The 18,082-nt window shown below is 63.1% G+C and overlaps 1 protein-coding gene across 12 annotated transcripts in view; it reads left to right on the top strand.

Moving 5' to 3' along the window:
• The first annotated feature begins 4,212 nt into the window (after window positions 1–4,212).
• Window positions 4,213–18,082, top strand: part of Begain (brain enriched guanylate kinase associated) — a 38,037-nt gene continuing 24,167 nt past the window's right edge. Inside the window, exons 1-2 of one of the 12 annotated variants that reach the window (XM_046426303.2) lie at window positions 4,213–4,271; window positions 17,734–17,762. In XM_046426303.2, the coding sequence (XP_046282259.1) occupies window positions 4,230–4,271; window positions 17,734–17,762 (71 nt within the window). In that variant the 5' untranslated portion in view covers window positions 4,213–4,229. Of the gene's footprint in view, window positions 4,272–16,065; window positions 16,276–16,685; window positions 16,765–17,006; window positions 17,208–17,733; window positions 17,763–18,082 lie in introns of those variants that run through there. The other 11 variants (XM_058573223.1, XM_046426307.1, XM_058573222.1 and 8 more) reach the window with 11 other exon arrangements.

Below are 18,082 nucleotides of genomic sequence, written 5' to 3'. Positions count from 1 at the left end.
GAAATCTCCTGGGACCCAGGCCAGAGGCTGGGCAGTGGCCACATAGACACCTGAGGGGCTTCAGGTCAGCCATGCCTGGTGAGAACTAGAAGGGAGACACAGGACACCCACAAGGGGCCATCTGCCAGGAGAGGAGCACTTAGGGACACTAGAAGATGGAATGGCAAAATCAGGTGTCTCTGTAGGGCCAGGACACGGGGATGCAGACGGTGAGGCCATTCAGGTCTTGCCCCTGACCCACGCCCACCGCTCCTGGGGCCCCCGAACCTCGAGCCTCTTTTTCTCATGTTCCTTCCTTTTTGAAAAGGAAAAACAGGCTGCATGTGCACTTGTGGGGATGGGGGCAGAGAGCAGTCTGGAAGGGACATGGCTCGACAGAGGAAGGACAGCTGCAAGAAGACATCACGTCAGAGCCGCGAGTGGGCCGTGGCAGACCCAGCAGGCCGGGATGGGCTCCCTCGGGGCCACTGCAGGGTCTGAGCAGGAGAGACACAGGATGACAATGGGACGCGAGGAAGGTTTCAGGTAGGGCCAGTCAGGAGCTGAAGGGTCCCTGGAGATGGGAAATGTAGGGGGGCCACCCAGCTCGCGGCACCTCCCTTCCACTCTTTGGGCCCAGTGCCTACTCAGTGTGGCCTCCATTGTCAACGCTGACCTCTCAGGGCAGCGCAGGGGGCACTGACACTCGGCCTCCAGGCAGCCCAGCTGTGGCCACCCCGAGCCCAGGGACTGCTGCTTGCTGCACTCACAGCAGCTGGACCTCGTAGAGGACGGGGCTCCACCTCCTGCGGCAGGGCTCAGGTCCCTGCAGGTACCCGGTCCGCAGCCAGCCTGGCAAGACTTCCCAGGCCTGGAGTCGTGCCCAGAGGTGCTGGCTGCGCTGCTGCTGTCTGGGTGCCAAGCACACCTGTGTGCACGCATGGGGCGGGAGGTGGCAGAGCAGGTGGGAGAAGAAGGATTGGGCTGTGCACCTGTGGCCCGTGGCCTCCGCCCTTGCATGGCCCTGCCTGCCCAGCCCCTCGGCACACTGGGGGGCAGCCCTCTGGCTTTTCCATGATTCAACTCATCTGGGCCCTAACTTTGGAGGCCTCTGCTCTGGACATCGGTCCTGGGGGTTGGGGAGACACTGGGAACCATAGCTGGAGGCCACAGCGTGGCTGAGAAGGGAAGCCGGGGAGTGACACTGTGAGGTCAGAACCAAGCTCAGGCACACACAGACGGCGGCCGGAGCCCACAGAGAGGGCTTCCTAGGGGAGGCCCTTGAGTGGAGGCCCCAGGCCCCCCTGGATCACAGGAAGGGAGAGAGCAAGGCAAGCTGTGCCTCGCAAAGGAACGTGCCCCCACAGCTCGGCAAAGACCCTGCCTCCTCCACAGCATGGGGTGAGGCCCAGGGGTCCAGACAGAAGGGACCAGGAGAAATGGCCAGGACAGATGAAGGAGTGCTGATGTTGAACAATGACCTGGAACACCGCCCTGCCCCGAGAGGGCCTGGGGCTCAGCCTGTTCCTGTGGGGGGGTCTGAGGATGAACTGTAGGCTTGAGAAATGGGGTGGGGGTAGCAGCCAGAGTGTCAACAGAAGGGACAAAGGCTTGCCTATACAGCTCCAGCACAGGGTCCCTAAGCCCTGTCATGTCCCACCCCCACACACCTCCTCCAGGAAGCCTCCCAGGATGTGCTGTGCTCCAGGTGCACTGGCTGCAGAGGCCTTCCGGGACCTGCCCGTCTTGCCAGGCTCTTCAGGTGGCACCCAGAGCCTTTTCGACCTGGGGTGGGGGGCATTCTGTGGGAGGCAAGACCAGGACGGGGTGACCACTCAACCAGATTGACCAGGATATCCAAATCTGGGCTGTCCACTTCTTGCTAAGTGAACTTTGGAAGGGACTTTGTCACTCTGAGCCTCATCTTCACCATCTACAAAAGGCAGCCAGAGCCCCCTCCCTCACAGGCTCTTACAGGAAATAAGAGACCTGCTGCCATGTCCCCTTGTTCCCCTCCTTCCTATCATCAGTGGGATGGCGGTGCAGGCTTGGCAGAAGGCTTTAAGGGTGGGGAAGGGAGGCAGGCCAGCATGAGGGGAAGGCTCCTCGGACCTTCCTGGCAGGCCCCTGCTCAAGTCTGCAAGCTGCCTGAGCAGAGGCAGGAGCTGCCCCCACCGCCAGCCCCTCCCCCGCCTCCCCAGCCATCTGCAGAGTTGGCAGCGAGGAGCCAGGGCGGGCTCAGAACACTCAGCACCATCTGAGCAGGACCAGCTCCTGAGAAGGGCTACAGCCCAGGAGGAGGAAATGTGGGCGGAGCCCCTCCCCTATGGACACTGCCCCGTGTCCCTCATCCATGTTTGTCCCTTGGGGACATTGGAGGCGGCAGGGAGGGCCCCTACTACTGTCTCGGGTGGGCTGCCTCCACCTCTGCACATAACCTGCCTGGTGGCAGGAGTTGAGAGGTCAGGGTGGTGACCATGGAGCCTGCTCCCGTTCATGGTGAGAAGCTAAGCTTCCCAGAGCAAAGAGACCAGTCCACGGTGTGTCAGGGACTGGGTCTGGACAAAGCAAAGCTTGGCATCCCAGGAAGTAGTGGGCGAGCTCGACCCTAGCCACCACGTCCTGGTGGTCAGTGCACCCACACAGCTGGAAGCAGAAGGGCACCCTGGTTTGCTCACCTTGCCCCTGGAACCTGGAAACCTCCCTTCTGCATCTATACCCAATAACGTCCCTGGGATCTACAGGGGATGGGAGAGGAGACTGACACTAAGTGGCTCCAGTTGGCTGGGGTTCTCTTCTCTCTTCCTTGTGCTCAGCGCCTCTTCTCGGCACTGCCACTCTGCCTGAACACGCGGCCTACTCCCTAATGAACTGAGAGAGTAGAGGCTGAAAAGTACACAACATACAAAGTAGGAGATGGGTGACAGTGACGGTCACACAGCAGTGCAAATGTACTCAAAGCCACCCGACTGTGCACTTCAAAATGGTAAATATTACGTTATGCATATTTTACCACAATAAAAAATTTAAAGGTGGATTCATTGAAAGAAATTTCTAATCTGTCACATGCTTAGAAAGGACACAAACGTGTACCTATGACCCCATGGGTCCACAGGGAGGATGTCAATAAAAAGCATTTGCTTGGTGACCTCTCTTTCTACTAACCAGGCCCCTTTCTGGCTCCCCTGTGCTTTGCCCTGGGTTCATCTTCTGGCCACCGCTGGAATGGCCAGAACGGAAGACTTGTCCAGCTGCCCCCAGAGGACTCCCATGCCCCCAGGACTCACACTGGTCCCTAGGAAGGATCCAGTCTGGCTTGGGCCATCAGAATTCCCAGGCGCCAGTGCTTTCGGGAGGAAAGGGCTTGGCTCACAATGCACCTTCCCCAGGGCCAGGCCTGAGCTCCTCTTGTGTGGTGCTGGGGGCAGGCAGGGGTACTCCAGCTGCTCAGGGTGGCAGAAAGTGATCCCCCTGAGGTCACCTTCCCTTTTTGGGTGCTCCCTGAGAATAGGAAAGCCCCTCCCCCATCACTTGGCTCCCCTGGCTCAGGCTGGGCGGGAGGGTAGGGCAGGTGCCCACAGTGATGGAGAGAGGGAAGCTGCGGGCAGGGGGACTTCAACTTAGTGCAAATGACAGATGCCCAGAGAGGAGCAGCTGGGCAGCGACACCCTAGGAGCTCGGTTTTCTCTGTGAACGGTGCGCTGCCTGAGGGCAGGACTTGGTTCGTTCCTGGAGCGCTGCTGGCTGGCACACAGTAGGTGTCGGATAAACGTCGAGGAACTGGACAGATGGGTGGGGGAGGTCAGGACTGAGGTTCCCAGCCTGAGGGGCCACTGGGTCTTGGCTCGCGCTCCCGCGTGCCTTCGTCCCCCTGCGCGCCGCACTCCTTCATTCACGCCCTGCCATTCATGCACGGGGTTCATTCATTCCCCGCCGGCCGCCATTCCTGCCCCCGCTCCAGCGCCGCACGGCTCCGCGCTGCCCCGTCCGCCCCGCGCCCACCACGTGCGCCCGGCCGGTCGCCGCGCGGGGAACCGCCGAAGCAGCCGCGGCTGCGCGGGGCCGGGGCTGGCGGGGAGCCGGGCCGGGGGCGGGGGGCGGGCGCTCCCTGCGGGAAGCCGGGCGGGGTGGGGAGCCCCGGCCGCGCCGCTCCCGGCGCTCGGCCTCCGAGGGGAGGGGGCGGCAGCGGCGGCACCGGGCGCGGCGGCGGCGGCGGCGGCGGCGGCGAGCAGCGCGGCTGCCCCGAGGCCATGTGGACCGGCAGCCGCCGGCCGGGCCGGCTGCGCCGGGCGGTGAGTACCAGCGAGCTGGAGGGCAGCGCGCGGAGGCGGGGCGGGCGCACCCACGCCCCGGGCGGTCCCCGCGCCGCGCCCGGTGCCCTCGGCCGGCCGCTCGGGCCAGGGCGCCTCCCCTCCCCCTTCCGCGGCGCCGCGCGCGGGGGCTGCTCCCGGGTCCGAGAGCCGCCACTCTCCGCGGGGCAGGGTCGCTCGGCCTGCGCGCGCCGCCCTGCCCCCCGCGCGGCCGGCAGGAGCGCCTGGGTCCCGGGCGCGCTCCTCGGCCCGGCGCGCGCGTCCCTGCGGCGGGAGGAAGGGTGGGACGGAACCGGGCGAGGCCTGAGGGCGTGGGAGCCGCGGCTGCCCGGGGCAGGTGGCGAGGGCGCGGGCGGGCCTCCCCCCCGCCCTGAGTCAGGGGGCAGAGCCAGACCCTGCTGGGGAGGCGGCCGGAGGAAGGCCGAGGAGCGGAAGGAGGCTGGACCGGGCAGGCTCCGCGAGCGTCTGCAGTGCGTGGGCACGCACAGCCTCCCGCACCCTCCATCTCCCTCGGCGCCTGCAGGCCGGTGCTCTCAGTCTGCCCATTTACAGAAGAGGAGACTGAGGCTGGGGAGGCCAGGGGCTTGCCCGGGGCCTCTCCCTGGCGCTGTCAGGCTCCGGGAGCCCCAGCACGTTGGCTGGGAATTTCTGCTCCAGCATTTCCGCTTCCTGCCCGATTTAGAGGTGTTTCCTTCCTTGTCTGTGCCCCACCCCATCCCCAGTGAGGTTCCTTGGGGGCAGGAGCCGCGTGGGCGACACCCCGGAATCTCCTGAGCATCAGGATGGGAGCAGGAGGCACCAGCAGCAGGGGCCTGGCTGCACAGGAGTGTTGCCCGTGGGCAGCCGAGGTTGGCCCACCGGTGCGGACCACGGGCATGTGTCTCCATGGGACTGGCTCCTCTTGAGCCCCCAACGCCCTGGACCTCTGGAGACCATGGGAAAGTCCCTTCCCTTCTCCTTTGGGGGCCAGTTCCTCCATTCACCCAGGCAGCACAGGCCCCTGCCTCTCCCAGGGCCAGGCTCCCAGGAGGACTGTGGGAGAGAGCTTCTTTATACACTGGTGTGAAGGCCAGGGCCGGCAGGGGCAAGTGGCCGTTGGGGGCGGCTCCGCTTGGCATCTGTGATGCTCGGGGCGGGAGGTAGCAGCGAGGGCCCTGGCAGCCTCCCGCAAACCCTCAATTTTCCCAGCTCTCACTATAATCAGGGCGTCACTGAGAAGCAAGCACAGTGGCAGATGCGGCACGCGGGCGCCGGGCGAGGGGCGGCTGCGCTGTCGCCGAGGACCCTCCCAGGTTATTGTTTCATATTTATAGATTCCTGTGGCCCTGGTTCCGCTCAGGCGTCAAAACCTGGAGCTGTTGGCACCTGGGTAGAGGAGTGTGAGGCGGGGCTACCTGGAGCCTCCGTGTGTGGAAGTATCTTTCCGTGCTGTGGTACTGGACTGGGACACTTTCCAGACCCAGGAGGGGAAGCCAGTGTGAGACAGTTGGGATGATGAGCGTCTATTTAATAAAGACCTTTGGAGGCAGGGTCTGGCCCATGGTAGCTGCCATTAATTGAACACCTACTACGTGCTGGGCAACATTTTGAAGCAGTGTCCCTGTCCCTGTAGGCAGCTAATCACTTTGCAGAATGAATGGATTGATGAATGATTTACATGAATGAAAGACAGGCATCCATGGCTTCCCCCAGATCCCAAAGAAGTGAGACTCATGGGCTAAGTAGGAGCTGAGCAGGGCGCGGGGGTAGAGGTGAGAAGGTGTGGATCTGAGGACCAGCAGAGGCTCAGTCTTTTGGAGTGCGCAAGTCCAGGGCATGGCCATGGGGGGTAGGAAGAGGTAGCTCCTCCCTTCCAAGGAGGGAAGGAGTTCTGGGACAAATCCTAGGTAACCCCAAGTCTCCCTGTGCTCTCAGAGCTAGTCCTGACCCCGGTGGAGACCTCCGCTGGAGTTCTGGGGTCCTGGGTACCAATTCCTCCTCTGATGCTGATTTGCTGGGTGACCTTGGGCAAGGCCCAGTATTGGAGTCTTAGCACCTTTTGCTTTCAGGAGAGTGACAGACAGGTCCCCCAGGTCGGCTGGAAGAGAGAGAACTGGCCGGAGGAGTCTCTGCTGTATCAACCCTTGTAGGAATGAGGGAGGGAGGGAGAACAGAGGGAGGGATTCTGTGTGTGCCCCACACATCCTCCCTGGGTGCACGCTGTGTTGCTCACTGGGGTCACTTAGGTAGATCTGCCATAGACCCACCTTCAAGAGCTCATAGTCTGAGGGAGACATGGACTCTGACGAGTGTGGCAGGAGTTAAGAAAGGGCTTGTCTGCCCCCTGGTCAGTAAAGGGACTCCAGTGGCCTGGCCCCGGCAGGCCACAGTTCGGTGGCCTCTGGGGGCTTCCCATCAGACCTGACTGCCTGGGGAAGACCTGTTTAAATGCCCAGCCATGGCCCTGTGGTGCTGCTGGGATCCCAGGTGGAGAAGAGTGCAGGGCACATGGAAGGGCCTGGGCGGTGTGTGTGCGAGGAGTGGGCGGGAGGCACGTTGCAGGACAGACCAGCCGCGGGATAGAAAGCTGGAGAGGTGGGCGTGGGGGGAGGAGAGCTTGGTGGACCAAAGTGGTGATACGGCTGCAGGACGGGACGTGTGGAAGGCAGTAGCAGTGGAGGCACAGGAGTGGGAAGGGGAGGGGTTCTTGAGCTGGCCGGATGGAGGGTGAGTGGACGGAAGAATCGAGAATGGGTAGATGGCCGCCCAGAGTCTGTGGATGGATGGATGGATGAGGGATGGGTGCAGGAGCGTAGGCATGGGAAACGAGGGGACGACCCATGGGTGCAGTCAATGAACATGCTCGGGGAGGTGGATGGATCCTTGATATAGGTCCATAAAATCATGGCAGTAGGGATGGACAGAGGGCGGATGGACAGAGGGCGGATGGACACAGGAAGAGGGCTGGGTAGGTGAGCGAGTGCACAGGGATAAGTGAGTGCAGGCATGGACTGGACAGTGCTCCGATGGACACGCTGGCCGGGTGTGCAAAGGAAGGGGCGGCTAGCTGGAGGCAGGTGGGTGGATGAACAAGAGCATGTGAGCAGGTGGCAGGTGCAGATGTGGAGGGACACGGGGACGTGTGACATAGGTGAATGGGTGCAGGAGTGGATGGGCGGAGCTTTGGCCTGCCCCTCCATTTCCCTGACACCAGTGTCTTCTCAATACCTGAGCCTTCTGGTTCTGAAAGACTGTTAGGGAGGCTGCAGGGCAGGGGAGGGGCTCGGACACTAGGTGAGAGGAGAACCAACGCAAACCAAGGGCCGTTAGGCCTCCAGCCATGTGTCAGTGTCAAGGGGTGACTGTCAGGGCAGTGCAGATGGGGGAGGACATTATGGCCTTCCCAAGAGCCTGAGATCCCTCCCCCTGTCCTCACCCAGTGTCCAGTCTAGAGTAAACACACACCAGGCCCAGGATGTTTGTGAACTGATGGCCTGAACCTGTTTGTCAATCACTCCATCCAGGCATCCATCCACTCAAGAACTGTTTATTGAGCACCTACTGCACCCCAGGCTCTGTGCAGAGAGGGGCATACAGAGGAGATTGCATTCTGGTGGGGACACGGAAGCTTAACAAATGACCGCCAGTTGGCCATGGCGTGAGATAAGGAAGGGTTATAAGGCCTGTTGCAGAACCGTCTGACTAATCTGGGACACACAGGAGCAGGCTGTTGGACTGGGGTCCTGCAGGTCAGCTGGGAGCTAGATGAGGAGGGGGAGGGGAACAACGAGAGTGCTGCTGGTAGAGGGACAGCGAGGCCACATGAGCTCGTGCGTCCGGCAGCTGGACGGGAGTTCTTTGGGGGTAGCAGAGAAGACGTGGGGGTCTTGCCAGGCGTGTGACCATGTGCCATTGTCGTGCTGCCCATTGTGGGGGAGGGCTGACTGGATGGGAGGTCAGGATCGCAGGGTCCAGGTGCAACGGGGTGGCATCTGGGACCAGCAAGGTGACATGGGCAGGATGTTCAGGTCTGAGAACAGCTGAAGCACCAGGGCTTGGTGTCAAGGTGGGGGCAAGAAGAGCAGGGAAAGGTCTGGGCAGCTCTCCTTCCTGTCTGGCCAGGTGAGCCCGCGGTGCTGCCTGGAGGGCGCTGTGGTGTCCAGCTGAGCCAGCGAGCAGGGTCTCCAGACGCTGGACCTGGGGCAGGAGGGGAGGGCTGCCGGTGCACCGCCAGGAGCAAACCTGCTCCAAGTGACACAGAGGCCAGTCCCAGGGACGGTGGTGGCAGCTGCCAGCTGGCCAGGGTTCTGGTTACAGCCCCCTAGCAAAACTTCTTAGGACTTCAGTGTCCGTGGAGCTGCCTCTGGGAAGGGGCTCTCCTGTGGGATGCAAAGGCAGACACAGCCTCCTTCATGCAAAAGGCCCTTCTCCCCACCCCGCGACCCTCAGTACCCCTGTGCCAAAGGCTCTCGCCTCATAGGTAGCAGCAGCTGCTCATCACCTCCCCCATGTATCATTGAGGAATTGCTCAGAGCTGCTACCAACAGCCACCAACTGTGGCTAAGCAAGTGGGCTCGTTTCCCTCTCCAGTTCAGGACCTACACAGGCCAAGGTGGCACAGCGCTAATGTGATGATTCAGTGACCATCAGGGATCCAGTCTCCCTTGGTCTTTCTGCTCCTCGGCCTTTCATATATAGCTCTTGCCACAAGGTCCAATATGGCTGCCACAGCTCCAGCCACACTTCCATGTTCCAGAAAAGAGATAAGAGGATGGCAAGTGGAGGCAGAAAGAGCACAGGTTTTTGATTGTCCAGTACTAGGGCTTGTACACACTAGGCAAGTGCTCTACATCAAGCCCTACCCCCAGCCCTTTTTCTTTTGAGACAGGCTCTCACTAGGTTGCCCAGGCTGGCCTCAAATTTGTGATCCTCCTCCTCAGCCCCCTGAGTATCTGGGATCACAGTCATGTGCACCATGCCTAGCTTATCTGATCCTTTTCTCAGAGCTCCCTGACTTCACACACCCAACAACTTCTGTTTCTATCTCATGGACGGCTCCCCAGCTGCAGAGGAGCCTGGGAAATGTAGTTTGTTGAGCATCTTCCTCTCAGACCAAAATGAGGATTCTTTGATGAGGAACGTGGGAGAACAGTATCTGCCAGAGGTCTCCGCCGCCCTCCCCTTGGACCAGGGGCCTGCAGCCCTGCTCCGCCCTCCTGTGCCCTGTGCCACGCTGGCGTGGGCCTGTTACGGATCTGTGTGCTGCCTTCCCCTCTGGGCCTCAGGCCTGCTCTGTGGCTGGCAGAGGAGGCAGTGGGAGGGAGGCGAGCAGGGTGCAGCAGCCTTGGCCCTGCACTGGGCAGGAGCCGGAGCTCCCAGGCAGAGCCCAGGAGGTGACCTTCTCCAGGATAGCACTAAGCCCTGAGGCACAGCCCCCGCCCCATTCAGTGAGAATCGATTTGGGGGGCGGGAGGCCTCTAGGGCCTGCCACGTGCTCTCTGAATCGATGGGCAGGCGGGCACTTGGCTGGTCATCCTGGCCAGTGAGGGACAGGGGGCCTGACCTCTGGAAGGGCATAGGGATCCCAGCCCCATGGAGGGAGAGGAGTGGGGATCGGCACGACCTTGGACTGACTGAGGAGGATGCTCTCAGGGCCTGGCTCCCTGGCACGGGGCCCTCATCCCACCAGCCCCAGGCAAGATGGCCACGGCTCCCCTGGGGCGCCCCAGGCAGAAGCCCCCATCAAGGAAGCACACGGAGAGGCTCTCGGAAGCCTGCAACAGAGCCCCAACCCAGGACACAGTCCAGAGAGCGCGGCGTCCCACCCTGGCGGCCCGGCGCAGCCCAGCCAGCAGAAGGCACGGGGGTCGCCTGGCCCGCTGCCCACTCCGAAGACCCAGAGCACAGGCAGCGGGGTGGCCGCAGGCCCCCTTGCTCGCTTGGGTCGCCGGCGGGAGGCCAGACTGCCCTTCTCCAGGTTCCTGGACGAGGTCGCCGTGCGGGTGCTGGACCCCGGGACCTTGGAGGCTTTCAGGGGACCCAGAGGCCTTGGCGCAGCACCCACTCCAGAGGCACAAGGCCCGGGCCTGGCCCAGGAGCCTCTGGCTGGAACTGCAACCCCAGAGGAGGAGGAGGCAGCTCCGAGTCCCCAGCCGTCCTCGGAGGCCGCAGCTGGGGCTGTGAGAGGAGTGGGGCCAGGCCAGGCCGAGGAGACCAGAGGGCCCTGTGTGGGCAGCGACGAGCATGGAGGTCCATCTGCCTCCCCATGGCGGCCTCCCGGCCCGGTGAGTGCCCCCACTGCCACCCAGTGCCTCGGTAGGCAGCCGACAGAGGTCTGCTGAGGCCTGCCCTCCCCCCGAGTCCTGGCTGCCCCTTCTCTGTCCCCTGTCCCCTCCCTCCATAATACCTTGTAGCAGAAAAAGACCTTAAATACCAAAAGAATGACTCTCTGCGGTGGAGTTGGTGGCTCTGGGCAGGTAGACTGTTCTGGACTGAGGGCCTGCCATGGGCTCTTGTGTGATTAGCCCTTTAAATGTCTGAGCCTCACCTGCTTCAGGTAGGGTAGAATGTCACGTGGTCCCACCAGGAGGCAGGTGGACCAGCGTCCGTCACAGCTGTCCCAGTTAATGGAGTAGGAAGCTGAGGTTCCGAGGGGCTGCTCCCCCACCCCAGGAGGAGATGGAGGCACAGAGAAGGCTGGAAGGGGGCTGGGATTGGAGCCCGGCAATCTCTGCCTCCACCTGGGCACCTGCTGCCCTGTCACTCTCCCTCCCATGACCTGCCCTGCCCCTGCCTGCAGGGACAGCAGCAGGTGGTGGTGTTGAGCTCTGCCCTGAGTCTTCCGTGGGGGGCCACCTGGGATGTCTGGGGAGAGCCTCACTCAAGGCCCTGCTGCCCACTGTGTGACTCTCTGGCCCTCCGTTTTCCTTCCATCTGCTCAGGCCCAAAGCCTTGGTGTCCCCCTCCGGGGTTCCTAGCAGTGACCACGCAGGATCGTTTCCCCAGCCTCCTCCATGAGGGGCTGGCAGTCTGGGATCCCCACCAGCCGTGGCAGTTCCCATACCAGGCAGCCTTCCCTCTGGGGACCGGGGACCATCGGGCCTCAGGGGACTCCAGTGCAGTCAGGGCCCCTGGAGGATTCTACCCCAAGGCTGCTCACACTTGCCTGTAGGGACTGCCGAGCAGCACAGGCCCTCGGGGACTTGTCAGGGCCACCAGTGAGTATCGGGTGGGGGCAGCTTCCAGGACCAGGCCATCAGTGTCCCAGGGAGGAGCTGGCATTTGCTCCTTGAAGCGAGCAGTGGGCATTGGCCACAGCAGACAGGGCTGGGTCTTGCCTGTTCCTGGAGGCGCCCGGCCTGGCTCCCTCTGCACCCAGCCCTGCCCCACCCCCAGTCCCACTCACAGTGGGCTCCAGCTCAGCCCCACCCTCGGATCAGACGCAGCAGACCAAGAGCGAGGTAGGGGCCCACTTTACGGAGTTGGAGCTGAGGCTCAGAAGGCTGAAGCTGGCCCCAAAGCCCTTTCTGAGACGGTGCCTGGCGTGCCATCATTAGCCAGGAGGAAGCCACTGACCAGCGGAGGGCCCTGGCTTTCAGTCTGGGCGAGTGGCCAGGGGAAGTTCCTTTCATTGTCCAGCAAGCAAGAAGTCACTGTCCAAGGTCTCTGGGAGCCCGCGGTCTTGGACTTGGGACTGAGGCTCAGGAATGACTTATTCCAGCCTCCCCTGAGAACAACAGGGTCAAGGAGAGAGCAGGAGGCCCAGGTCCAGGGTCATGGCCGGGGTGGGGCTGTGACAGGCTGCCTGGGGTCCTGTCCTAGAGGTCCTGCTGAGTGACCTTGAACAGGTCACTGCACCCTTCTGGCCTTGATCTTCCAATAAAGAGGGCAGGCTTAGGCCTGGGTGGACCCCTCCTGCACAGGGGGCCCCGGGTGCCTCTGGAAGGGGCAGCGCTTCCCAGCTCCCTGTCTGTTGCCACGTGGGAATGTGGGATGGAGTTGCCAGATCTTCCAAATTTTTCAGTAGAAGCCAAAAATATGGATTTTAAAATGTAAACTCTCCCAATTTTTAAAGTTGGCTCAAATGTTTAAAAAAGAGGAAAGAGGAAAGAAAGAAACCTTGCGCAGGCCAGATACAACATGCTGGTGGCACAGATTTAGCTCAGGGAGGCCAGTTTGCAGCCGCTGGCCCCATCCGTCGTCCATCCATCCGTCCGTCTGCGGGGCGCACAGCTGGGAAGGGGGAGGCCCTGTCAGAAGTCCCACAGGACAAGAGGCAGAGTCGCCTCTGCAGCCAGGTCCCCTGGAATCCCCAGGAGAACACTGTTGGCTCCTTCTGAGAGGAAGGAGCCAGGCCAGGGCCTGAATTTAGGTCCCCAGCTTGCTAGGTGACCTTGACCCGTGTTCACCCCTCCCCCATGGATCACTTTAGGATCCCAGGCTACGCCCGGTTGGGATTCCCTGGAGCCTATCCTCTGCCTTCCTGGAAACAACCCCCATACACTGCCCCTTACCTCCCCCTGCTCCCTCAGGGCTGCTTGGCTGGCTTCACCCCCCTCTCCCTGCACCCTGCTGTGGCAGAGCCCAGGACCCTCCTGGACCTTCCCTCTCCCCTCCAGCGAACTCTGCTGTGGCTTTTTGGCTGTAACTCCCGCTGGTCTGACCACTCCAGACCCTCTCCACACCACCTACCCATCCTCTGACAGATGTCTCCCCCTGGACACCCCAGACCTGAATCCCACTTTCTGTCCTACCCTCCTTCCATCTGCTCAGGCCAAAAGCCTTGGTGACCTCCTCCGGGGTTCTGTTTCTGCATCACCTCTAAGCAGTGGGGACCCCAGTGCCTCCCCCACCACTACCCACCCTGCCCTGGGGCTGCCCTGCCCAGGCTCACTGGCCTTTCACTCTGGTCTCCTTGTTCTAATTGTGACCTGGCCGCCCCATCACCCATCTTTCTCATGAGACTTTCCCCATGGGACACATGGGTGGGGGGCAGTTTGCAGACTTCCTGGGTGGAGTTTGGGTCCCTGCATTAGGACTTCAGCCCGGTGAAGACAGGAGATTTCATGGAGTCTTTTCACTGTCCCTGACAGCAAGGCTCAGCACACAGCATTGTTAGTTGAATGAATGCAAGAAAGCAGGAAGTAGAGAAGAGCACCTTAGAAAGAAGTCCTCTCTAATGAGGAGCTCCTCAGGGCTGCCGCCTTCCCTGGCCCATCCTGAGCACAGCCCCATGCACACAGTCCCCTGTTGTTCACAGCATCCCTTGAGAATCTGCCATCCTTCCTTCCTTCCTAGATGAAGGATTGTGGTTCACAGAGGCTGAGAGCCTGGCCCGAGGCCCTCAGCTGCATGAGATGCCCGTGTTGCAGTCAGTGAGAAGCAGGGTCCCCAGGCCCAGGCTCATCTCCGTCCGTCCTCCACTGAAGGTGGCTTCGGAGAGCAGAGGGCGTGGAGCCAGTGTGGGTGTAAGGAGGTTCGAGGGGCTAAGCACTGGGGTGAGGGTCTGACAGTCCAGGCCCTGAGGGGGGATGAGGACCAGGTCACACAGCAGGTGGGAGGCAAAGCCCCTCCCAGACGTGGACTTGAGCTCCTTTGCTCCATAGTTACAGGCGCAGGCAGGACGGGCAGCGGTGCTGTGGGCCAGCTGGTCCAGTAGAGGATTCGTGTGTGTGCTGGCGGGCATGGGACTGACCCACATTCGCAGTTGTGGGGTGTCCCCAGGCCCAGCTCTGTGCAGATGCTGCGCTGGGCACCCAGGGTCTTGGGCCCTCTGGCACCAGGTGGGGCTTGACAAGAGTCCTGAGAGCAGGCTGTGGTCAGAAGTGTCTCTGTTCATTCCGGCTGCCTGACCTGCACCCCAGAGACCCTTGGAGCCAACCCTGGCCCGTGGAGACTCAGGCCACGACAGGGGCCCTGCTGTCAGTGAGTGTGTGGTCAGAGAAGGAAGCCACCAGCCTAGCAAAGCCCGCCGAGCATTCCAGAAGGAAGGAAGAAGTGCAGAGCCCTGAGGCCGGGAGGAGCTGGGTTACCCGGCAACAGCGAGGTAGCCAGGGTGGCTGCTGAGTGCTGAGGGAGGGGCCGGTGGTGGGGGCTGGCGTCGTGTCAAGAAGGACCAGGACAGTGTTCACAGCCCCCCTGGGGACCCGCTGCAGGCGTGGAGGCTCCTCCTCTGTCACCTAGTATGTGCAATCCCGGGGCCCAGGGAAGGTGGTGGCTGTGGGAAGCTGACGAGAGCCCTGGCCCCAGATCTCTGTGCTCCTGCAGATCAGCTGCCAGTGTCACCTCTCAAGCCTCTGTGTTTGCATCTGTAAAATGGGGGATAAGGAGAGAGGAGAGGGAGCAGGAGGCAGGGGTGGGGCCAAGGCCATAGGAGCCTGAGAAAGGGGCATGGGGCTCAGGCTGGTTTGGCCAACAGGGTGGGCTTATGTGAAATAAAGGTGGCTGCTGGCCTGGCCCACCCAGAGGGGATGAGGGAAGTCTAGGGTGGACAGACAAGGAAGAGGCGGGGCATGTGCAGTGGGCTGGCATGACAGTGCCCAGAGGCAGGGCTGACAGAGCCTGAGAGCACCCAGGGTGCCCACCTGTGTCAGGAGGACATGCCATTCACCTGCCCTAAAGGGAGTCAGTCCCATGCCATCATTTCACCAAGTGAACCCTGGATGTCCCATGGGCACAGGGTCTCACAGTCCCACCCAGCCCACCCTCCTGTGCAGGGAGTATCCAGTTTCCCTGCACAGGAAATCGGGCAGGTCTCAGCCAACTTGGGTGCCGCTGGGCAGGCTACTGCACAGTTTGCTCATCCAGCCCAACGGCACCATGGGAACACTGCAGAGTCCTGTGGCTAGTGAAGCTGAGGGCACAGACCTCCCTGCAGGGCCAGCCTGGCTGCTCTCCTCCCCCCACTCAGTGTCAGGCTGGTCCCAGACAGAGCAGGAAAGACAAAGGCCGTGTCCCACCTGGTGTGGGGCTTTACCAATGACTGGGTCCCCCCCCCCAGGGCTGCATGGAGGAGGTGGCCTTCAAGAGCAAGGGCCCTCAACGGCCAGCCCTGAGGTTGGAGAATTTGAGGAGTCAGTGGAGGATCAAAGTCCGAGTCTGTAATAGAGTGAAAGGCAAGGTCCCCTGCACCTCTGCCACCAGGGACATCCGCAGCCTCCCCTTGCCTCTTCCCCAGTTCAATCGAATTTCTTTGTGGTGGGGAGGGGGAGGGGGTTTCCCCTTCTAGAAGTACGGAAATATTTGATGTAAATAATTAATGCTGGATTCTTAAAAATTAAATTTTAATACATTCGTATTAATTTTAGACAAGCTCCCTGGCAGGTCGCTGGCTGTGAGTGATTGAGGCATCCGGAGACATCTAGGGATGTCCCAGCCTTTGGGAGGAAACCTCTTCCAGGAATGGGGCCAGGCCCAGTAGGGCCCCTTCGGCCGCGGGGCCTCCCGCGGCTCCCCTTGCCTCTGAGCTTCGATTTCTTTATCTGTGAAATGGGGAAGGCCGCTTCCGCGTGCAGTTGCTGAGGAGGGGTCAGCGGAGGTGCTAGGGCCCTGTGGTGTGACCGCTGCGGTTCTCTGAGGGTGGACTCCCAGAACTGAGAGTGGGGGTGCACCTCCGCCATTAGCCCTGGAGAGTCGGGCTCACCTCATTTGCTGCCTCCTCCCTGGTGGGAGACCTTAGCCGGAGCTGCTGAACCAGCGGCCAGCTGTTGGTTGGTGGACGCATGAACACTTGGACTTGGGGGTTTGGTTGATCCTGATTCAGGTCTGACCCTCCGAAGGGACGGCTCCTCCCACCCTGCGCTGGCGGAGGCCAAGCCTGCTGGGTGCCGGAGTGTCCTGGTGAGAGCGCGGGGCTCCTGCCCAGGAGCTCAGAGCCAGCAAGGGGGAAAGACTGGAGAAGGCACGGCTTCTATACTGTAGGACCCAGGCATGCACTGTCCGTGTTTATTGAGCGCCTGCTGTATGCTGGGACCCACTGCGATGATGGCTGTGATGGGGACCAGGACAGGTGGGCCTGGGGAAGATGGGCGTGGGGGACGTGTGGGCCGTTGGCAAACTCTTCCTGGAGAACTCTTCGTTCTTGAAGGAGGAGGGTTTATAGAAGGGGTCCGGGCTCGTGGTCTTGGACAACTTTTAGAGTGTCCAGGGAGGGAAGCCTCCATCCCGGCGCCTTGGGGACCCTTTCCCCTGAAATTCCCTCCCCCACCCCAGCCCCTCCGCAGCCCGCCTGTGCTGAAGGGCAGCAGAGCGCCTCTGGTCCGGCTTCCTCCCGCCTCCCCTCCCCCCAGCTTTCAGGTGAGGAAACTGAGGCCGGGGGAGGCCTGCTTGAGCGTCCGGGAAGTTGGTGGCCGAGGCCCCGGGGCCGGGCTGCGCCCTCGCCCGGCGGGGCGGTGGGGGAGGCGGCGTGGGGCCCGGACCGAGCGGAGCGCGCTCCCGGCGGACGCGGCGGCGGCGCCCGGCGCGAGGGGCCGGGATGGGCAGTCATCAGTCTTCCCAGGTCTGTCGCGTGGTCCCTGGGCTCAGATCCTGGTCCTCCACAGCACGGAAAGACAGGGAAAGCCCCCGGGAGAGGCCGCTCCCGGGCGGGGGAGAGCCCGCCCCGCGCCCCCAGCTCCGCGCAGGAAGTGCGATCCCGCCCGGGCCGCTCGCGGTCCCCGTCGCTTGCCGGAGCCCAGGGGGTTAACGGCGGCGGGTGGGTCTCTCCGCCCGGTGCGCGGAGGGGCTGCCCGGCTGCGCGGGGCCGGGCGAGGAGGGTCTCCAAGCCGCGCGCGGGCGGGTCTGCGCAAGCCCGGCAGGGAGCCCCACCGGCGAGCGGGGAGCGCAAGGGTTAATCCCTCGGGCCCGGGAGGGGCGAGCCAGGCCCGGAACCCCAGAATCTGAGGGCACTGGGGTCCCTGACAGAGAAGTCCAGGGCTCCGCTTGCCATCACCCTCGGACCGAGTGAGTGTCGGGCGCTGCAATCCCGTGCGGCCCCAATTCCCCGATTCAAACATTCTGGGACTCAGATTCTGCGACGCCGGGCTCGGCTTTCTCGGGAGGGAGCGCGGGGCTGGAAGGGTTAACGGGCGGGACGGGGGAGCGGAGGGGCCCGCAGCCGCCCGGAGTTAGCGGGGACCGGCCGGGTCCCCTCCTCCGGGCGAGGCCGGGAGCGCCCGAGGCCGTAGCATCCCGCGTCCCCAGGCCGGTCCCCTCCTCGCCCCGGGGGGCGTAACTCGGTGCCGGGGAGCGCGGCGGCCCGGGCGGGCTCACCTGTTACTCGGCCGCGGCCCGGAGCGCCCACTGAGTCACGGGGGCCGAGTCCGAGGGTGCGTGCCGGGAGTGCGCGCGGCCGGGCTTCCCACGGACCGAGCCACGCGGGGGTGCCCCGCCGCCGCGCCCCGCTGTGCCCGCTGTGCCCGGCTCCGCCCGGCGCGGCCGCGGAGCGCACGCCTCCTGCCTGCTGACCCTCTCGTTTGGTTTCTCACAGGCCTCTGCCGCAGACATGGAGAAACTCAGGTGAGTGGAGCGGCTTCCGCGCCGCGGCTCGCGGGGCCCGGGCCGGGAGGGGAGCGGGCGGGGGAGGGGCTCCCAGCGCAGCCGCGGGCCCGGGTCGGCGGGGCGGCCGGCCGGTGTGCGTGTGTGGGTGCGTGTGTGCGCGGAGAGACAATGGGGAGCCCCGCGCGGGGCCGCTCGGCCGGCTCGGCCGCTGCGGCCGGGGTGGGGTGCGCCACTGAGCGCCGGCCGCCCCCAGCCCGGCCGCGCCGGCCTCCGGGGCCCGAGCGCCCAGCCCGGGACTCTCGCCCGTCCCCCCCGGGACCCCTGGGTTTCTGTTCCCG

Source organism: Marmota monax, unplaced genomic scaffold (assembly GCF_021218885.2).
Source record: "Marmota monax isolate L192 unplaced genomic scaffold, Marmota_monax_Labrador192_F-V1.1 WCK01_AAM20220418_F8-fsc00183, whole genome shotgun sequence".
Classification (NCBI taxonomy): Eukaryota; Metazoa; Chordata; class Mammalia; order Rodentia; family Sciuridae; genus Marmota; species Marmota monax.
Note: the sequence above shows the minus strand (reverse complement) of the source record. Positions and strands in the feature narration are given on the sequence as shown.